Raw genomic sequence first — 23,939 nt, 5'->3', positions numbered from 1 at the left:
ATATATAAAAACCAGTTTGACAAGGCATGTATAAACTCTGTCATTTTTTGCTACAGGATGTCTGCACAATGATATTATGATATCGCGTGAACAAGGCCTTGCAAAACAGAAGTCAAATTAACCATGCGTAAAGCTTTAATTCATCATCATTAAAACCGTACAAATCAAATACGACATCTTACAAATTTCTTTAAAACCAAACTTTCAACTGTTGTCATGAGACCAACTCAAAATTTATGCAAAATTAAAACTTTCTTTAGAATATTATTTAAGTGTCAGAAACATGTAGATTCTAGTTAAATCAAAGATTAAAAATTCAGTGATAAGACTCTAAAATCATTTTAAACAGTTTCAAACGATGGATTAGGAAAACTACAGTAAGTCTTGTTTTAGATTTATCAACTCTCGTGAGAAAAGAAGACGATAAAATGATAATAATATTTTATTTTTCTATAAATCTATTTTTAGATATTCGTTCTGTTATGGGGGATATTAATAGATCGATGCCCTTGCCTGACATTTTCGTATAACAGGAATGTGCATAGCTAATTAGGAACGGTTCTATTTTAGACGAAGGCATGACTGTAAAATTGCAAAAATGCTGTATAATTGATAAAAAAGCATGCTAACCTTCAACCCTGCTGAATTTGTATAATGGACTCGTCCTGCAAGAAGCTTGGAACTGTCCATTTTCAGTTAGAAGGATTTCAGTAACAGACCGCTGAATTGTAGGGCTCACTGACCCCCCACCCCGTTTCTTAGTTCGACCAGTTGAAAATTGTTCCAAAATTGTAACAACTTAAAACTGTCTATGATAATCGTGCTTAGGAATATTTCATAACAATAGAACATCATCTAAATACTTGAATAATTACATTTATATACAAACTTTTTGCACTCATTCTTAAAATGTAATGCGTCATTTTGCGCATTAAAGTATCAGTTTATATATAAAAGCGTCAGTTTTGTTGAGGAATTAACAAACAAATGCCCAGATTTAGGACAATATGATACTTATGAATACATTTTACTATAATTTATGTATTTATAGACATTTCACTGTTTTACAGTTCTTCGTTTCTTTTTTTAGAAACCGATAAAAAATTGATTAAAATGTAATTTGGATACTTCGTATTTTTTCTAAAATATTGCACGTTTTGTAACGTTCAATTTCATTGGATGATCATGAAGTTTTGAAGTTTATATAATTGGTATACCAAGATGCAGTAAATTTAAGATTTTTTTCTGTTAAATTAAGGAAAGAATTTGTGCTGCTATTATAATTTCGTTATTTAAACTTAAGACCGGTTATATGACCATGTTTATAATTGTTGGTTATATAACTTTCACCTTAAGGTTTAGGTTAAATAGTTTTTGCTTAAAACAGTAACCTATCACAATCTTAATTACTGGTTATAGAATAAAATCAAGACCGTGAGTTAAACAGCTAAATTTTTTATAGTACTGCTCACAAATGTTAGGAGCTTTAAGGCACATTATGCCTCAAAAACACAAAAAGTTTTTCTTTCTAGGGAAGACATGAGTTTTATAACGTTAAAATAATGTAGTATATATAAGAGCATGATACATGCTTATCACCTGAAGAAAGACGTGCTCAATATAAAATTAATTGTCATAAAAGTAACAAATTAGTATTTCAACTTCCATACAAAATACTATATCAATATAACTTTTCTAATTGATAAAGAGCAACAGAAACAAAAAATGTTACAGGTAATTGGCCGTATAGTAACTTTCAAACCAAACCTGATAAAATTAAAAAAACAAACTTTTGGAGTATTAAAAAGATTCAAGACTCAAGTTATAATTTACAAGTTACTTATGCGATTAATGATTGATTTTTCAGTATTTCGAACCATATTTCTTCTGCGTTACTAACAAAGTAAAGGCTATTTTTGAATATTTTGAATTCATTATGGTAAATTACGTAGGTTGTAAGTGCTCTTTGTAATGTGTAATTTTTTTCTCGTTGTTACTTCACAATATTTTACTTATATTTTATTGCTAATATATACATGTAAATATACAGAGAAACAAATTGATTTCGAAAAAACAAATAGCAAAAGGGTTGGGCCCAAGTTCTTACAACATTAGCGATCGGCCCTCCCCCTGAAAAATATATTAATCAACATTGATGGCATTTATATGAGAAAGTGTGACATGTATACATATAAAGCGAACAAAGAAAAAAAAATAAAGACAGATTAACATAAAAAAAAATAAAACAATGTAAGAAATAAGTAAGACAGAAAAAAATGTATAGTAATGTATTTATATAATAACGACAAGGTTAAGGATCCAGCATTTAGTATTATTCGTCATTGGGAGTAAACGTCCATCATAAATGTGATTGTCAATTATTTGTTGTACCAGGTTTAGGATTAGTGCATTCGGCCGATTTACAAAAATATCATGTGTTTCGAAAACGGTCAGTAGTTTTGATAAATTTTTGGACAGCCGCAAATATTTGTTCATTATTGTTAACATCTAAAGAATTGCTACCCCACAGTAATATCTCAACATTAAGAGGATGAAAAATTCTGGTTTCTGCGAAGAGTATAAGTCTCTGAGGTTTAAATAATGGACAGCAAAATAGATAGTGCTCGTCATCCTCACAAAGGTGCCTATATATACAAGTCGGCCTTTCTCTCAAATGATTTTTGAAAAGGTCAGCGTTAAATTTGCTACAATTGTTCCTTAAACGAGCATGTAAAACTGACAAATATCTTATACCAAACAAAAAGTGTTTAGGTACTACGGGGGCTTTAAACTTTTCTTTTATTCTAGATTTAAAAATATTCAATGAATTAATTTCGCGAATTTCGGTGTCTAATGCATTCCATAATTCAGTAGCAGGAGGTATAAATGATTTGTTGTACGTTTCGGTGCTTCTAGCTATTGTTTTGTAATTGTTGTTGTTTCTTAACGAGTAATTTGTTGTTTCTGAAACCAGCGATGGAAATATGTTTTCAAGGTATTGTGGAAGAAGACCATTTTTAGCTTTAAAAACCGTAACTAATTTTTGTATTTTACGCCTATCTGAGAGGGAAACCCACCCAACTTCTTTTATAAGCGAATTGATCGATACCGACCTGGTAAGGCCTGTTACTATGCGCGCTGCATCATACTGTAGTTGTTCAAGTGATTGTTTTTATTTTACTTTTATATACATTTTCAAAATTTTCATGAAAATTAGCATGAATCTGGAGGCATGCTTCTTTAAGATCTTGGCAGATCTGCAAGCTTGTGTAACACATGTATGGTATCATTAAACTATATTACTCTAAACTCTTAGAACCGAATTTAAAAAGTTTGAATTAGTAATATTCGTTTTAGGCGGGTTTCCAAAACTTTTTGTTTACATCCTTGTTACAAAGTTACGATGTAAGATTTAAATCATATGTAAAGTACAAAAAGTATCCTAGTTTACAAGATGTATTTCCCCAAAATACCAAAATATGTGCGATAACAAGTTAAAAACGTGTCATTGACTTACGTATAGAATGTATTAATGTCACTAGGCATTATTTCTTTTTCCTACACACGTCACATTATTGTTTAGAATAGGTGAATATTAAACAGGCTCTATAATGTAGTCTATAAAGTACAATTAAAAAAATAAATAAAATAAAATAAAATAAATGAGTGAGTGGGTGAGTGATTGAGTGAGTGAATGAATGAATGAATAAATGAATGAATGAATGAATGAATGAATGAATGAATGAATGAATGAATGAATGAATGAATGAATGAATGAATGAATGAATGAATGAATGGCCTGCTTATATATAATGTGTGGTACGTTTCTTGAAGACTTTTTTTTCTATTTAGCCATGAGTAAAAATACGAGAAAGGAGGATAATTACGAGAAAGAAGGAAAAGTACCGAAAAGTAGGATTCACATTATCAATATTAAAACGCCATCCCTATAGATTCATCTTTACTTCTATAAACATTTTCAAAAAATATATTTCAAAGAAAAATATTGGGAAATAAACAAAAGAAGTAATTTCATTACACATTACAAATGGTACCTACTATCCTGGTAAATTACTAAAAAGAGGTCAAAATATGCAAACATAGCCATTACTGCGTTAGTCACGCTGTAAAAATATGATGATACTTACTGCAAAATTAGTTATAAATCACACAGAAAATGTAAATTTCTACTTAAATCTTGATTCTTTTTACTTTTATTAAAATCTAAATACTTTTTTGTCACAAGTTTCATTTTCTTAAAATGTTTTGTCTCTCATCTCAAGACATTTCGCTTTAAGTCGACATTTTATAATTCTTGCACAAAGACATCAACTAATTGTCAAGTTTATTAAAAGCCCATTGTGCCTATGAAATGCTATCATTTTTATTTATCTACTTCATGTACTTTGTTTGCATTTAGCTACCTTAATAACACATCAAAACACATTCAGAGCATTTAGTTGTTAATAAATTAATATTCTCTAAATCCAATATTAAAACATTATTAAATACATGTTTGACATTTCTAAAGAATAAAAACATGGATTTCTGAGGCATGATTTGCCTATAAGAGGAGTTTTAAGATAATCCTCCTTAATCACAGATCATTTCTGCAGTGCAGCATATATTTATCTCTATTACTTACTCATATCAAAATCTAATTTATTCACACTTAATTGTGAAAAAAATGTCTTTAGAACTCATCACTATCAAGTCCGCATCCCGGCACTGATGTCATACGAGAAAAAACATGTACGTGATTAAACTAGTTTCAAAATATTGAATCAAATACACGTCAAATATCATACAAATGATAAGTGTAAAATGGGATGGGCAACAAGTTCTAGCAACATTAGATTAAGCCCTTCTCTTGACCACATAGGACTCGAACTCAATGTCCCTTGATTAAGAGGCAAGGTCATTGACCTCTATTTTAGCCTTCCGATATATGTGTACTGAAATAATGCAAGAAATCTGATATATAAGGTTAAATGATCGGCAAAGTATAATTTACTTTTTATATCCATACATACATAACAGCTCGTTAAAAGAGATAGATTACCTGTATGTACATGTAATTTATTTGACATATCGGCGCGCATTAAGGTCAGTTAGACTATACCGCCCTTGACGTAACGTTTAAAAATGTTAAAACGTTGCTTTTTATACCGTTAGTTTATAACTCTCTTTACGCTTTATTTTTAAACCTCTTAATACCACACCTGGCGCTAAATGTCGCTCTTTCCGTTAAATGTCGCAGCATTGCCGCTAAATATCGCACTTGCCGCTGAATGTCGCACCGTTGCCGCTAAATGTCATAACCGCCGTTAAATGTTGCAAAATCTTTTGCTGTGAAATGTTTATTTCTCCTAATAAGTCTTTAAGAACTTCTAATTACGATTGAAAAGTGGTAAATACAATATATCTGGGAGGAACAAAGTTCTAATGAGATTTTTTTCTCTCCTATTTAGAAGTATCTTAATAAGGATTCTATAACTCCTACTTAAAATTAAAATAAAAGTCATCGTTAAGCTTTTAAATCTTCAAAACACAATTGACAAAGTCCTAATTAGGATTTTAAAAATCCTTATTACGAATTGATACATTAAAATTTTGCATCAGACGGTTCCGAACCAAAACACCTTTAAAAATATTATCATTTTATTAGAGATTTTTGACCATGCGATCATATGGATGTGCAAGCTTGGCTTACAAGTATCTCTTTACTGGTATATTCATTTCGGTTCCAGCAGTGTTAAGGTGCAGTGTTGTTAACAGTTGTCATATTTACACAACTGCTTTTGATCTAAGCTCATTCAAAGAATAAACAAATTCTATCATACAGTTTTCAATCTACCCTTATGTCTATGTAATTGTAGCATATGTCTTTAAACTTTCATTTGTTATATTTTCTGAAGAATGCAATAAGTACATCGAAGACACACCATTTTATGATCCACAGGAAACGTAATTTCTAATCAAACGAAATTTGATCAATTATGTTATAGAATTGTTACGTTACGTTATACATATGACCGTCTTATTACGTTAGATAACGTTACGTTTGATCAATTAAGTAGTTATAAATGTCCTTGTGTATCGCAAATGCTTTTGAATTCTTATTCTTTATTTAGCTCAGTAATTAGAATTAAAACATGAAATAGATTAATGATTTTACTATGAAAATAACCGTTAACTTTATCTTTGTTAAAACCACAGAAGCTGTTCGGAATTCATAACAGTTCATCTCGATTATATGCTATTTTAAATAACTGTCAATAAGTATAAATTAATTAAATGACCTTGCCAAGGTCAGTTTATTTTATTTTATTGATAAATGATAAATTAAAGTCACTACAAAGGTATACTTGCGTGTCAAATCGTTTATTAATTTTTGTCATTTGTTTTATTGAATAATTTTAATATAAAAAAATGATATAATCAAAAACCGAAAAATATATTAACATGATATTCTCTGGGCGTGCCTGTTTTCAATGAAGTTTATTTATTTCACCTTAGGCCAATTGCTCATCTTTTGTGGCGGAAAAATAATTGATAAATTTTACACATCTACTTGTTTTCGATCTATAATCATAAAAGCAAATTAAAAACAATAAATAAAACGTGCAGATATCTGTAAGCAATGATTAATTGAGAAATGGAGAAATGAGGTAAAAGATCTGAAATCAAGCCAAAGATCGAGGGTAAGGGTCTGAAATAAAACCAAAGATTAATAAATGTTGCAGATATCTGTACACATTGATTAATTGAGAAATTAAATTAAAGTTTTTAAATTATGTCAAAGATTGAGGGTGAGTGTCTGAAATGAAGCCAAAGATTGATAAATATTGCAAATATCTGTACACAATAATTAATTTTGAAATGAAGAAATGAAGTAAAAGATCCTAAATTAAGCCAAAGATTGAGGGTAAGTGTCTGAAATGAAGCCAAAGATTGATAAATATTGCAGTTATATGTACACAATGAATAATTGAGAAATGAAGAAATGAAGAAAAAGATCCTAATTAAGCCAAAGATTGAGGGTAAGGGCCTGAAACGAAGCCAACGATTGAAAAATGTTTTATATGAATGAAGAGAATTAAAAAAAACATTATGTTTCCGAAATCAACCTACATGTTTTAGGGTTCTATCCAAAATTATTCCTTTAACATGGCAACAAGTTCTCTTCTTTTGTCTGCATTGATTTCGCTCATCTAATAAAACCAGAAATCAATAAAACGATTTACGATAAAGATATGTGAGAAAGTATTCTCTTTATCTTACGAAAAAAAGTCAATTCGTGAAATATTTAGGCAATAAAATAAATTGACAAAATCTATCTTTCAAAAACGTGACTTCTATATTTTCACGTTACGTTAACGTCGTTGTTATTAAAAGACTATACCGTTGCCATGTATATATGATTTCTGATTCAACGTATGTTAGTATTGTTTTCTTAACTAAATTGATGAATAAGACATTTTTTTGAGTTTTTGTTTAATCATTGATATTTTTTGTATGGCGGGATGGAGGGGTCTATAAAGTCACAAAGCGACTTTGCAGCAATTGAAATAAGGAACCACAATTATTTGGCTAAAATTGCATTCAAAATTCGTCTGTGAATAACTGGGGGAAAATGCTCTTGCATTTTGGCTAAGCTAGCCGAATACATATCATATACCAGTCAGAGTTGCAAAATCTTATCAGTCAGTCGAGCCCGTCCGAAAGATATGATCATTATTTGAGCCCCGTCATGACAAAACCAACATGGTGGGTTTGCGACCAGTATGGATCCAGACCAGCCTGCGTCTCCGCGCAGTCTGATCACGATCCATGCTGTTCGCTTACAATCCCTATTACAAGTAGAGAAACTGATAGCGGAGACGCAGGCTGGTCTGTATCCATCGCAAACCCACTATGATGGTTTTGTCATGACGCGGCTCATTTTATTTACAGCAACACCTTTCTTGTCTCCATGATGCATATAATTGGCCTCCCGTGCATCAGAATTGTTAACATCACAAAAATCTATTTAAATACATATTTAGTATCATTTAGTGAATTACTGAATTCAAAATTAAAGGTTACCGTTCGGCAGATTATAACATTTAAGGGCATGGAGTCAGTACTCTCAGTGCTTTAAAGGGCGGTTTGGCACTCGTGAAGCCAAGAATACATATATCAGTATCAGTCTTTGGAGTCTGATACATGTGTTGTAACACGCGATCTGATTGGACGATAGACGCCAGGCACCAAAAATTGAATTCCCTCGTCCGATACATACATGCAGCATTAATCGACAAGATAAGACCTTTGCAAAAATCATTGCAGACACGAGCGTTCATCTTAGTTTTAACATCCGCTTTCTGTTAATCAATGCTATTTTCTGTTTTGTATATAATCACTTTCTTAAAAGGGTCTCCTTCACTTATATGTTATATTAACGTCGTTGGAATGAAAAAGGATACAGGGTTACCATTTGATTAAAGACACAATAGACCTCAGATAGGAATACGATTCTTATTTAAGAAAGGGTTTGTATTTGTTTTATGATGTTGTTATAACGGGTTCCATACACTTTTTTACTGTAACTGTACAAATTGTCAAAACGCAAAGGATGACTTTAATGTATGGTCAATGAAAAACATATTGGAAACTGTAACAGGAAATCAAACAATAAAAAGCTTTTGAAAGATCATATTTTTTAAGGCATAAGGGGCATTTAAATTGAATGTTTTGTCGGTATTTGAACCCAAAGAAAACCAATTTTTTTGTGAATTGGCAGAGTTTGGGCAAGACACCAGTGAAATTGAGAGCAGTGAAAATATGGACAATATGTTTCACTGCATTGCAAAACACATTCTTACAGAGAAAATACGGAAAATGAAATTATGCATGTTATTTCATCAAAATTTCTCAACACTTTATTTATATGCATACAATAAATAAAGATATTTCGGCTTATACCTGATCAACACTATAGTTACATGTACATGTATATTATAAACGTATGAGACGAAATTATTTCACAAAATTTGACAAAATTAGCTTTGTTCCTCTCCATCTTTTCAGCTTAATTAAGCAACAAAAACTTCCTCCATCTGTAAACCTAAAGCCGGATATTTTAATATATTACACCGTAATTTGTCTACGAATAGTTAACATGACAAAAACTGTTGTTGTACGGGAAAAGTAAACTTGTTATGAAAAGAAAACTTTTTGTACTTACCTAAAGATTATGATAAATTGCTCGGTTAATTCCGAAAAAAAGTTGCATATTTGAATGAAAAAATGGGAACATAATTTAACTTCTGAGCTTAATTAAGCCCATCATAATTGGCCTTAAATATTATCTTTTTGATCTAAAGAAAGATTAATTATCCAGATGGCAGTTTCAAAAATAAGTGATCTTTATTTTAAACAAAGTTTTCTACTTTTGAACAAATACAGAAACGGGCACAATAAAGGGAAAATTACAAAATATAAACTCCCGGATTAGTATACAGTGCAAGCCATGATCAGGTGACACCAATATTCCGGATAATTATACTTGCTCTGCGCTGTTTCATGGGTAAAAAGGTAATTGTCTTTAATGTGCATAATATTTTGATTTTTTTTTGTCAGCGTATGCCATTAAATGGTTAAATGGAAATTATTTTTGCAGTACAAACGTTCTCCGAAAGATTTTAGTATATAAAGGAAATTTCCTGAAATATTGAAACCATTGTCGCTGCTGTTTGTTCCAAACAAGAGACAGGAAACTGAAATAGAAGCATAACGTTGCATTTGATTATTGTTTGCAGTGTAATCTTGAACTCAGTATATCAAATCATTTTCGGACTTGCAAAAGTACAATATTCATAGAGTATCCTGCTTTAGAATAACGTTATCAGCGCATTTGGACAAAATTTCATCATTTTCATTTCCTAAATGTTGAATTCTGTTTAAGTCGGTGCTCATGGATGAGGGACAATGGCAACTGCCACCACCGTCCATGAACAGGTTCAATGAAACTGAGCTTGCAACATTTTCATTTTTTAGCGTTCCATGGGGATTCCGATTTTTTTCTAATTTTGAAGAAAAAAACCCAACAACTAATACACTTGATATGCTATGGGGCACCGTCCAAACTAATACGCTTGATATGCTATGGGACACCGTCTAAACTAATACGCTTGATATGCTATGTGGCACCGTCAAAACTAATACGCTTGATATGCTATGGGGCACCGTCTAAACTGTTACGCTTTATATGCCATGGGGCACCGTCCAAACCGATACGCTTGATATGCTATGGGACACCGCCTAAACTTATAATCATAGTTTATACATAACATGGATGAAGTAACAGATACGTCATCCTAAAGCTATAATGTAACACCACTTTGTACATATTAGAAAAACATAATTATTTGTGTGTTTTTAGCTCAAGGTCAGAAATATTTGTATAGTTACTATCATTTCATGACACTCCGTCACAAATTCATTCAACAATCAACCTCGTTGAATTGTAGATATACCTGATTAAAATGATCGATTAGGAAAATCGACATGACATAAAATCAATCGACCGTTATTATGTTGTTACATCGATTAGGTTATCTATAATACAAATGTACGTTAATGGATTTTATGACTTTGTTGTTTTTAATACCAGTAACAACAACAACAACAACAACAACACTATTAAACGAGAATCCATCTTGAGTGAAACAAACTAAGATTTTAAGAAAAGTAAAAAGATTAAAGATAAAAGTAACAATTTCCATGTTGTGTATGATTTATGACCAATTATTCAGTATTTTTCACCATATTTCATTCTGTTACTAACGCAATAATGGCTTTTTATGCCCCCACAATGTGGGAGCATATAGCGTTGCACTTGTCCGTCCGTCCGTCAGTCCGTCAGTCCGTCCGTCAGTCCGTCCGTCCGTACGTCCCGAAATCTTGTGAACGCAACTCCTCTTAAACCGGATGGCAGATTTTGCTTAAACTTACAGGGATGAACAACCTTAATGTGTAGATGGTAGTAAAGGAAGGAATTTTCGCTGCAACTAAATTTAACAGAATTATGGCCCTTTGTTGATTTTTTCACTAGATACTATGTAGAAATTTTGTGAACGCAACTCCTCTTAAACCGGATGGCAGATTTTGCTTAAACTTAGAGGGATGAACAACTTTAATGTGTAGATGGTAGTAAAGGAAGGAATTTTTGCTGCAACCAAATTTAACAGAATTATGGCCCTTTGTTGATTTTTTCACTATATACTATGTAGAAATTTTGTGAACGCAACTCCTCTTAAACCGGTTGGCAGATTTTGCTTAAACTTACAGAGATGAACAAGCTTAATGTATAGATGGTAGTAAAGGAAGGAATTTTTGCTGGGACCAAATTTAACAGAATTATGGCCCTTTGTTGATTTTTTCACTATATACTATGTAGAAATTTTGTGAACGCAACTCCTCTTAAACCGGTTGGCAGATTTTGCTTAAACTTACAGAGATGAACAAGCTTAATGTGTAGATGGTAGTAAAGGAAGGAATTTTTGCTGGGACCAAATTTAACAGAATTATGGCCCTTTGTTGATTTTTTCACTATATACTATGTAGAAATTTTGTGAACGCAACTCCTCTGAAACCGGATGGCAGATTTTGCTTAAACTTACAGGGATGAACAACCTTCAGGTGTAGATGGTATTAAAGAAAGGAATTTTTGCTGCAACCAAATTTAACAGAATTATGGCCCTTTTTTATTTTGTCATTATATACTATGTAGAAATTTTGTGAACGCAACTCCTCTTAAACCGGATGGCAGATTTTGCTTAAACTTCCAGGGATTAACAACCTTAATGTGTAGATGGTAGTAAAGGAAGGAATTTTTGCTGCGACCAAATTTAACAGAATTATGGCCCTTTGTCGATTTTTAGTTTTCAACTTGTGGCACATGTAGTCCAAAAAATATTTGACCTAGAGTCATAAGATTGAGGGAACAGTGGCGTGTGGGGGCATCCGTGTCCTATGGACACATTTCTAGTTTTGCATATTTTGACCTCTGTTTAGTAAATTACATGGGTTGTTTGTGGCGTTTGCTATGTGTAAATTATTTCCTTTGTTAACTTTACAATATTTTATTTATTTATACATTTTCAAAATTTTCATGAAAAATTAGTAAGAAATTTGAGGCGTGTAATGCCCCGGTCACATATTCACGGATAATGCCACGGAAGAGCTACGGTCTAATCGTTCACGGATTACTACGGAAATGTGAAATTCCGTAGTCCGCTACGGTTCAAGTACGGAATTACAACGGTATGTGTACGGAGTCCGACGGATTTACCATTAAAAGCCCCCGGAGCGACACGGATTGTTACGGACCGGCACGGTTCGATACGGAGCGACACGAATCAGGACGGACGCGCTACGGATACACTACGGTCTGCTACGGTATAAGCACGGGTTAGTACGAATAAGTACGGACTGATACGGAGAAGAACGTATTGATACGGAGAAGAACGAATTGCCACGGATCTATACGGACCTAATACATCCGCCCACAACCTCTTGCTTGCTCATTTTCAAAATGCCTCAAAAGAAAAGAACACCTAGAAAAACGAATTACAGCGTTCAATGATTTTGGCGGAGAGGATTCAGCCTAATCGCGTCCGAACCCCGATACACATCAGGTCTAATTAAAGTGAATTTCTTGAAGAACGCTGGATCCTCAACAAGTTCGGCCATGAGAGCCTCATACTAAACATGAAGCGGTCTTCGTAAAAGCCCATCTCTAGTCCACCAAATAGTCTGTCTTCTCTTACCTGATTAGATATGGACTAGTAATCATTAATGAAAAATGTTGATCAATACTGCTTCTCTTTTAATTTTAAGATTTGCTGTTCATCTTACAATTACATTAATTATTGTGATGTTTATGTTTTAGAAATATGTAAAAAGCTTGTTAATTTATCTTATTATCACTCAAGGGCCAGTGTCCGAGGCTTATGAGACACTTCGTTTTATGTACATATTTACTCCATTTTCACGATCTAATGTTTGTAAAATATGTAACATTAAATGTTATTCTATTTCTTATGAATTGAAGTACGATATTAATATAAATTTACTTCCATGCATGTCATCAAGCAGCTCGACCACTGCCTCCGCAATCTGAGCCATTTCAATATAAAGTTGCAGCCAGTAAATGGCAATTATAATTTACTAAATGTTCCTGCAAATGTATATGTCTGTTTTTAACAAGAAGGTAGTATTTATACCCTTGAAAAAGTACATGATACTTAATTCATCCGTACTAAACAGTGGTGGGCCGTACCATTCCGTACCGTTTCGTGTTGCAACGCAATAAACCGTATAAGACCGTGCTAATCCTTGCCTCTCCGTAGTACAACGTATTACGATCGTTGCTTTCCGTGACAATGCCGTATTAATCCGTATTAAAACCGTGGCTTGTACGTAGGGAAACCGTACAAATACGCAGTTCTCCGTACCAAACCGTGGAAATCCTTGACAAGTTGGTGGACTACGAATCAGTACGGACTATTACGGTTTTCGTACGGACCAGTACGTATCAGTACGGATTATTAAGGTGCTACGGTTGATTTTTCCGTAGCAAATTTTTGTGCATGTTCAAAAATTGTCAAGGATCGCTACGGATATACAAGGACTACTACGATTGATTACGGTTACAATACGGAGAGCTACTGACCAGTACGGGTAGCTACGGACGATGCCGGAATTAATCCGTGGCTCTTCCGTTGGCGTATTCCGTGAATATGTGACCGGGGTATAACCCTAAAAGGTAAACAGTGCAGACGTTTAGTGACAAGTACAACGCATCATATGCGTTATGATATCTAGATTAATATAATCATAATGGATACGCACATTATGAAAGAATTGCATGAATATAGAAGCATAAAATGCATCCTTATTTAGTCTGTTTTCTCAATATAAAACAAGTTGCATTTCTAACATTTTGAAATTGGCCAGTTGCAGTTACTTTAAAATTGGTCTGCTACATCAAACATGTTGAATACGTTTATTTGGAGTACATGTAGTCAAATATTGTGCTAACAGCAGAAAAGGACCTTGTCTGACTCTACGCATGTGCAGGTTCGCTTGTGTCTACCCTATTGACAAAGGCTAAAACGATTTACATAATTATTGCTTGCAATAAGAACCAATTCACTTTAAACATACATTTGTATCTATTTTTAGCTCAACTATATATAAAAAAGTAATATCGGATCATTTATCTCACATTACAAACAACATCCATATAATAAATAATTCATGTAGGATACTAAATACTAAGTACACCATCTTTCAATAAGGACCAATTCACTTTAAACAAAACCTAGTTTTAGCTCAGTTGCATACAGTCTTACATATACCACTTCATAGGAAGCAATATGGTTGTGTGACATAATTGGTGATCAAACCCAAGACCAGGCTTGTTGTGCTAGTGTCCCAAAAAAGTTTAAAAATACAAAACTGCAAGTTAGTCTAAAAATAGTCTTAAAAATAAATAAAACAGAAGAAGACATGTAATGCATGCTACTGTTACAGTTAATATTTGTTATTTCATTATTTTTTTTACGTATTTCTTTTATTTAAACTCCATTCCTTGTCTCAAAACAAAAGAGTGAGTTTAGAGATTTATCAGTGCTAGTTCTAGCCGGTTGAGGGTCATGCATAGCACTCAAATAATAATCACTAATTTACACAATCTATGACATCAAATGTATACTAAAAATTACTATATTTCCTCTTATTTCAAAATTATGTCAGGAATGCAAAGTGTTGCACATAAAGAATATACTTCAAACGCTGACACTTACATAACGAAATGTCTAAATCCTAATGTTTTATAATTAATATTATTTTTGATGTATTTAAGTAATTTAGTATGCAAATATGAAAATGAATTTGCACATTTTAACATTTATGAGGTTTTGGTGATTTTTGTTATGTTTTTTTTTTGTAATTCAAATTTTAAAGGTCGATTTTAAAATGTTGTGTCAAGCACAATGACAAATTGATTATAAGCTGAATAATAATAATAATAATAATAATAATAATAATAATAATAATAATAATAATAATAATAATAATGATAATAATAATAATAATAATAATTAATTAATGGAAATCACAAACTTGTAAGTTTCTGTTTGTCTTAAAACTATATAGATACGCAAGAATATTAACTTAGCTCATAATTTTGAAATTTCCCTTTAAATATTGAATGTCTTCGCCAAGATGAAACGATAGACATGTCGCTTTAAGATCTTTTGCGAGGAAATCGTTGATATGCGTTAAACATTTAGCTCTAATAATATTACAAATCTGACCTTCTTTCATTTACTTCCGGATGTTCCGAACATTGTAAGTACGTTAGTCACGATGTAATATGATTGTTGTTTTTGCAATTGTAACATTTATAAAAAAAATTAACACACATTTTTTTTTGAAAGAAAGAAAAAAGCATTATCGTCTGTGTGTAAAAGTCATAGAGTAGCAAGTCGAGTGTTTGTATTTTGACATTTGCTGTTTAATACATGTGGTTATACGTGGTGTTAAGGTTTTAGTGTGTGTTATAATTAAACTTTTACAACAATGACCTATAAATGGTATTTAAAACAGATACGTGTCCAAAAATACAGTCCTAGATCTATATGTAAAATACCGAAAGAAATAATAATAGCAAAAAAGCAACCACCAAGCGACGTTCGCCACATTCTTGAAAAGTTCCTATCAAAAAAAATATATATATACGATCATTAAAATAACAACAAAAACAAAACAAAAAACAAAAATTCCAGACAAAACAGCAAACAAACACCATTTATGTAATAGTGTATCCAGAAAATTAATAATTACAGCAAATGACTATCAAACTTACTACAATATCCTAAAATAGCAGACGACAAAAATGACAAATTTAACGACAACCTTAACGCGTTAGACTTTACCTGCTATAATTCTTAAAGGGACTTGTCCAGTTTCCAATTTTTGGAACTTTCCTTATAAATTTTTAGGGATATGAAAATGAAATATTAAAGCTGTGGTGGTGGTTTTGGTAGTTTTCACTTCAGTAAGCCACATTGAATTTACCAGAGCACAATTCTGCCACCACATCCTTCCTGGATAGGCTGTCAAGCAGTTTACCAGTACTAGTTACCTTCACTTTTGCAAGGAACTGATTACTTCTGTACATACTAGAGCAGAGGTACATTGCGAATGACCGTAGAAAGGTTTTCATGATCAATCACCGCGAACCAGGGTCGCCCGATTCACAGTCCAGCGCTTTACCTATTGAACTAACAGGACGGATTTAAAGCTATGCAGTCGAAGGTTTATTTATAACATAGTCAAACTACACGGACTCGTAAGCGACCCTGGTTCTATACAGGTGGAAAAGGCTTATTAACTAATTTGGGTTTCAGGGTTTGGGTTCAAGCACTGGAAGGCGTTAAGTTAGAAAATATCCACGACATAAGAAATATCGATCATCATTATAAAAAAAAAGAATCTTTCAAATTCATCACAGTCATGAAATTGACTTAAATGCCCTAAACACACAGTTGACAATTATCATTAAAAAGCATTTCAAACACTTTTATTTTTTCCGTGATGCATATGCATTCTGTACAGCAGTAAAAAAATCTTCTAAATAATGACGCATGTCGAAAAAATTGTATACATTTATAAAAAAATAGGAAAATTAGACAAAATGCATTGGCATTTTATTTGCAATATTTAACATTAGTGTATGCTCTATGATTAATGACTTAAATGTATGATTAAGTTGATAATTCGAGAAGAAAGTTAAAACCGCCCAAAAAATAATCGACCGTAACAAGTAACTTGATGTAATGTTATTACATTTTCATTTTTAAGAGTGCATGCAAGGCTGTCGGTGCATGTGTGTGTATTAAACTGTATTTCGGTATTTGGAGTTTCATTATGGTAAATACTTAACGCATTCAATATTATAAAAGTTTCATTGTTATTTGTTTTTGTTATTTGATAAGGCGTTGGTAAATAAATAAATGAATAAATAAATAAATAAATAAATAATAAATAAATAAATAAATAAATAAATAAATAAATAAATAAATAAATAAATAAATAAATAAATAAATAAATAAATAAATAAATAAATGAATAAATAAATAAATTATATTTTGCCAATGATTAGCTGTTGGGTTTACAGTATGAATTTGCGTCACTCTGTTCATATAAAAAACCAAGACATTTAAAATTTTCTTATCTAAGTTTTTATGTGATGTGTATCTTCATATTCTAAGAGCCAGTCATAATTTGTTTTTTTTCGTAAATGATTCTTGAATGCTTTTCAGATTTAAAGAACTATATCCCCCTAAATGTGTCTTTGCTATTTTTCTTTTTATTTCATAGATATCTAGTTAATGCTATACTTGCTTCTAATGTATGTTTAATACAAATGGCATTTACGAGCATCCGATCCGGCAAAATCTTCCAGCCATACAAGTATTCTGAACACTTTTCCTTGACTACAATGCAGGGACATTTACTTTTCTAGTATTCGTATATTGACAGAAAGCACACTACAGCTAAAAGTGTGTGTGTGTTGGGGGGGGGGGGGGGGGGGTGAAAGGTGCAAGAAGTTAAATTTCACATAAAATCACAAGTAAATGTAGAAGATTTCATAGCGAATTTCGTTCAAAAAGAAGTGAAATTTCACAGTGTAGCAATTGTTATTTAAAAATGGAATTTTCGACTTTTGTTAAAACGTGCTCAATAAGGACGATTTATGCTTTTAAAACAGTGATTACTTTTTTAAAGCAAGGCCTTCGGATGAATTGATAGAAAAGAACATATTCTAGAACCGAGACCAATATTCAAAGTTAGCAAGCTATTTTATTATGAATATAATTATTGGCAACATAATGACCTTTTTACCCTTCTTAATATTATAGAAATTGTTTGACTGACTGATTAACATTTCTGTGAGCGTTCTCAGAAGCCTTTGCACACAGCCTGGTACCAGACATATTGCCGAGTACCTTAGAGTCGTGTCATGTACCAAACTGTTTGACAGTTTCCATTTGTGTTTTTTTTGCAGCTCTTAGAGCAATTCGAAAAGTTCAAAACTGCAGCAGACGACAGTTCTAGCAGACGACAGTTCTAGCAGACGACAGTCTAAGCAGACGACATTTTTATTTAAGCATGCAAAGGGTTTAAATTCTTGTAGTGATATTGCTTCGATAAAGATATAAGATTATTTCTGAAAGTTGATGGTATATGTGCATGTATATGACAATTCGTGTCCGATATTATTATACATGGGTGGGGGGGGGGAGCAAAAAGTGTTCCACTTTTAAAATATAGGAGTTGGGTCGCATTGTAGCATTACTGCAGCTGCTTGTTATAACATTAAAATATATTTATAATAGTAATATGCTGTTAAGTTTCATTTGTGTGACGGGATATTCTTAGACATTTTAAAGAATCAGGAAATATTCTTTAACATTTTAGTGTACGAAGGTGATATTTTCAGACATTTTAGTGGACGAAGGACATATTCTTAGACGTTTTTGTCTACGAGGGAGATATTCTTAGACATTTTAATAAGTAAGGGACATTCGCAGACAAATTAGTGAGTTATTGAGGGGATGTAAATTATAAAAAGCAAGTTTTTTCTATTTTTGTTTGTAGAAATATTCTACGTTTTGGTAACTATGATGTAATTTTCCCTTCACATACCACAAATAAATATATATATGGTCAAATCAAATATTGACGGACAACATCGTCGATAGCATGTGCACGTTATAAGCGTTCAAGAATCAGCACGTGAAAAGGGCGTGCATTATTTATTATAATTCTGTTCGAGGTTTCCTAAAACTAAACGTGAAAACTTTGCATGGTTAAATAAACTTGTTAAATTGTGAACTCCATAAAATGGAAATCATATAACAAAAATCACATTAAATTTGTACGAATTGAAATCACCTTCGTATTCAATGTTTCATAATTCTTTGAAAAATAAAACATAATCGATATTGTTTAAAAAAACAAATGTTAAAATGCAAAATAACATGACAAAAACACATTTGATTAATAAATCACTTTTGAACGATTTATTTTTCGGACCATTGCATATCTTCTTCAAAATTGTGTAAGAGTTTGTTAGTACATTAATTCACTGTATATATTTCAATTAAAGTCGACTTTCATTGTTTTACATTTGTAGAATAGCCAAGGGGGACATCAGCGAAGCGGACAAAACAATTATCTGATCAAACCTGATTGTTTTCGACGTATGGACTGTTAAACACAAAATAAACATGTCATTGATTGTCGAAAATCTCACAGCAACTGAAACCAGTCTAGTGTTACAGTCGAGGACTGTTTTTGATAGCGGAGACTGGTTATTGAATGCCACCAGAGTTATAGAACCCGACAAGAATTTGAAAATAAACGAAACGAACGGAAAGCTATTAGCAGACGACACAAATTTTATATCTACATTTTCAAATACAGTGTTAAAATCTACAACAGATATTGCTCAAAATCTACAATACCAAACTACAAAGACATTTGCAATAGAAATTAATTCTCCACCGGAAGTGACAATTCGTAGACCGGTAGTGCTTTCGGACAGTGAAAGTTTCGGGACAGCGGAAAAAGTTGTTGTCGGGGCCGCTGTGATTGTTGCTATTTTAGCTATTACTGCGATATTATTAAGGATACTAGGACCTTATTTTCGATCTAAAAAGACTGAGAAAGAAAACGAAACAGAGAAAATAAATAATCCCGACCTGTTTATCCCTAAATTAAGGTAAGCTTTACTTTAAGGTGAAATATTATTTCATAATGTCAGTAACAAAATCAATTTGAGACTTAATTTAAATTATTTTTTTTAAAGAATGTTATTTTTTATATATTTTACAAAAAGTTAAAATTGTATATATTGTGGTTTGATGCATTTTGATCAGTCTTGTAAAAGTGATAAAGGTTTTTTTTATCGACAGGTGGCCTTTAAAAGCAAGTTATGCCGATAAATGCTAAACATTACATCAATGTGCCCGTTCTTTACATATGTAAATGTATGTAGTAGAAAAGTTTGTTGACTTCTAAAAGGTTTACATTTTCATAAATTTGGAAACGCCCGTTAACTTATTTTTAAAGACATTATGTTTAGTAGGCTAAAATTTGCATGAAATCCATTCATCTTAAACGCAATGTTATATGCAAAACTATAAGTTTTGTTTACAAAATGATAATGAGTTATTTAATGAAGGTGAAACTTCAAGCAATAGCACGTCGCACAATAAAGTACTTCCTGTACAGTTTTCTTATTGATATGGTTTCCTGTTCGTATGTGTCAATCGGAACGTCCTCGGCTATTATTCATAATCCGAAGACTGACGGAAAGGGCCGAAAAGTTGCGATAACGTATTTGTTAACACTGCACGGAAAGCTGGTTTTGTGAAAAAAAATGTGTAGATTATAACAAAAAAAAAAAAAAAAAAAAAAAAGAAAAAACCCAACATTTTTGGGCCAGTTTACAATAGACTAGGAGTCGCGACCTATCCTAAAAAAACCAACCCTTTTCAACCATTTAAGCTGCCTGGAATCGGTAGAATTTGTATGGTTTGAAACATAAAGGGAGAGGAGGGGAGAGGGGTGGATGTCTATCTGCGAAATTATTGCTAAAGAGATACTAATCAATCTTGCTTATTTTCAAATGAATGTTTTCTTTTCTTTTTTGGTAGAAGGGGCAGTTTGCTATAGATATTTCCAAATATTATCAATGCATAAAACAAACCCAGCCCGACTGTACTATTAACTGGAAATAACGATGGTACTGTATGCAAGTAAAGGCTGGACATAATGTAATAGCTGTAATAAGTGGTCACTAAAACTATTCAATAATTGCTTGCTTTAAGTTCAAGGCATTAAAAACAAAAGTCAAACGGTATGTTAGAATTAGAAATATTTTGAGACATATTTGGTTTTTGTGACCACACATATTTGGCTTTCAACACTTGTTTTCCTTAAAAATCATGTAATTTTATTGTACTAATGTATACAAGCAGAACAACGACAAAACATTCCAAATATTATTTCATTGTATAGTGTACAAAGAAAAAAAACCAGGCAAAATGACAAAATACTGAGGACCTTATTCTATTTGTCTAACGCAGTTATGCCTGACACTTACTTTACGAGAAAATATTGGTTTTAGAAAACTCTAAAAATGAAAATCAGATAGCCATGTTGGTTCATTTATGTAATAACTATACATATTTAATTGTTTATAAAGTCGCTTTATTTTCCTTTTGCTACCTTTGCCTATTTCCCCTGTGCAATGAAGTTGACCATTTCATACAAAATGAAATCCAATAATTTTAATGCATTTGATTATAATGGGCAATAAATTTGTTATAATAATGATATACAAATCTTTAATGACTTTGTAGGAATTTAAGTACAAGAAAGGCAACGCCTTACACCGATTTCGTAATAAAAATCAACAGTATCTCATTTCTAAAATGTTACTTTTCACCTATAAATGACAGAAATAAGTATCGTCTGCTAACCACATATTTCACCTGTTGTAAATGACAAAATTTATGACGTATAATACACGTTTTTATGGTTGTTTTCATGTAACTCCCATATCACTGAACGCTATGAAATATAAATATGTGTTTTAAAACAGGCCTGCAATGATGAGGGGGTGTTGGGTTTGGGTGGGTATTGTTGGTCAAAACAAGTTTGGCACGGTTTGTAACGTAAAGGGTTTCTTAAAAAGCGAATAATTCTTACAGATTTATATTCTTATATTACTTTGAATGTGAATATTAATACTCGATAAGAATATATAGTATTTCCTCGTTGAGGTTATATAATAAAAACGAATCCATTTCATTTACTCATGACGGCAAAATACAAATACTTATTATATTATATTTATTATTCTATTTATAACATTAATATGATATGATATGATATACAATAGTTAAAACATTAAGCATTTTATTTTAAGAACATGTATGTTTTAGTGATCATGAAGACCATAATTACGATTGTTATCGCAAACGAAAAGCGAAAAAGATAATTTAGCACAACAATAAATATTATTTCATCAATTCATTTCTCATTCATACAAGTTTTGTTTTATTCATTAATAAAGATCTATAAGGTGTGGAAAACTGAAAATTCACATTAACCAGGTTTATTATCCCTCTAAGCAATTAAGAGCAAAGCATTGTCTGTGTCGAAAACCTGGGAAGATAACCGCAATAATATAAAATCATTTTTTTCCCATTTCGTTTCATTTCCGTGTCTTTCGTGTATTAAAACAGCTCGGTTTGCATATACATATCGTCGCCTCAGTGCAACAACGGAAAAAGTCCTTCAAAATTTAGTAGCAGGTTATCAGTTGTTGCACTTAGGTGACACATAAAATGCCATTATATGAATAAAACATTCAGGTGCAGACGACAAGATCAGAGGGAAAGGATGTGGTCTGCACGATTCACTTCTTGCAGCAAAGTTGTTTTAAGTCTATTTTTGCATCTTCTTATTCAAAGTAGCATTTAAAGGCCATTTTAGACGTACAATTTCTTATTCTTCAATCTTTAAAATCTTTCAAGCTTTTTATTTTTGTACCTTGCTATAATTTCAAGGCCATATAGATGAGTCACCTCTTGCCTCTTCTGCCTTTTGGTTATTAGTTACAATGATCTGGCATTAAGTTTATAATTTTTTTTATTATAAAAAATGACTTTGTTTACGTTTTGCTTCCATTATCACAAATCATTTTACAGTCATCGCTATTCCCCCAAGTGGTAAGCTTTAAAAAGCTTTCATTAACCCGTATTAGTTCCCGGCATTGGTCTCCCTTCACATTATTTTCATTCTGTCCGAAAGGGAACCACCTTATAACATATTTATGTGTATTTGAGTTTTTTTAATAGCCGCCACCGGTTGCCCATATTGAAGAGTATTAGTCGTTGTATGTTTGGGAGGATAATGCAAAATACATAATACAAAGTCTCATTTAAAAGTATTTAAAAGGTTTTTTACTTGGCCATTCTGGGAATCGAACCCACAATGTCGAGATTACAAGTGTCGCGCTCTTACCAGATGAGACATGCGGGAAGGCACTTTTTGAAATATACACCCAACTCTCCCTTTTTACAATCGTTTTAACGAAAATGCCACAGTACTAAAACAGATAGATAGATAGATTCTTTATTACCTCCATCATAGGAGAGCAGCATTAAGTCTTAGTGATTATCAACGGACAAATAAAAACATTTGGTTTGGAAATAACAAAATGGCATACTTGTGTTTACACTACGTTAACTTAATTTACACGTTTTGAAAACCACATCAAATGTTTTAAAGATTAAGTATGTAAAAAGTTTCATTCCGATTTATTATACTCAATTAAAGAAAGTTTGAATTCATGCCTTTAAAAGATTGGTGGTAAGTAATGTTTTTAACATACAAGGAAAACATACCGATTTGAACCTTAATTAATGTACCCGACAATGAAATTAATCTACCCCCGACCTCAATACATATGCAGGCCAATTGTAAATTGTATCAAAACTATAGAAAATGCAAACTTGTAAAAATTGTAAAACCCCATTAGAAGATTAGAATAATTAAATTAGTTATGCTTAGACCCTCGCCCCCTACCCGCGGGATTTGGCTTGTATGTTTAAGCCCCCAGTGCATTTAAATATATTACGACTTTTTTGTGAAAATCACCCCAAAAAATTGACATGTGACCCCCTTCTGAAAACTGATTTGAATATGAAGGTAAATTACCAGTTTCCAATACTTCTTGTCGAAATTGTGCGACACCTCTAAAAAATGAAATCTAAGAAGGTGCTGATTTCTTTGGGTCTCAGAAT

At 32.1% G+C, this 23,939-nt stretch overlaps 1 protein-coding gene across 2 annotated transcripts in view; it reads left to right on the top strand.

Annotated features, from left to right (window-relative positions):
- The first annotated feature begins 222 nt into the window (after positions 1-222).
- Positions 223-23,939, top strand: part of LOC132739824 (uncharacterized) — a 35,903-nt gene continuing 12,186 nt past the window's right edge. Inside the window, exons 1-2 of one of the 2 annotated variants that reach the window (XM_060727633.1) lie at positions 223-377; positions 19,256-19,843. In XM_060727633.1, the coding sequence (XP_060583616.1) occupies positions 19,350-19,843 (494 nt within the window). In that variant the 5' untranslated portion in view covers positions 223-377; positions 19,256-19,349. Of the gene's footprint in view, positions 378-16,905; positions 16,987-19,255; positions 19,844-23,939 lie in introns of those variants that run through there. The other variant, XM_060727632.1, reaches the window with a different exon arrangement.

The sequence above is a fragment of the Ruditapes philippinarum genome, unplaced genomic scaffold, assembly GCF_026571515.1.
Source record: "Ruditapes philippinarum isolate M1 unplaced genomic scaffold, ASM2657151v2 ctg2033_1_1_1_1, whole genome shotgun sequence".
NCBI classification, from domain to species: domain Eukaryota; kingdom Metazoa; phylum Mollusca; class Bivalvia; order Venerida; family Veneridae; genus Ruditapes; species Ruditapes philippinarum.
Note: the sequence above shows the minus strand (reverse complement) of the source record. Positions and strands in the feature narration are given on the sequence as shown.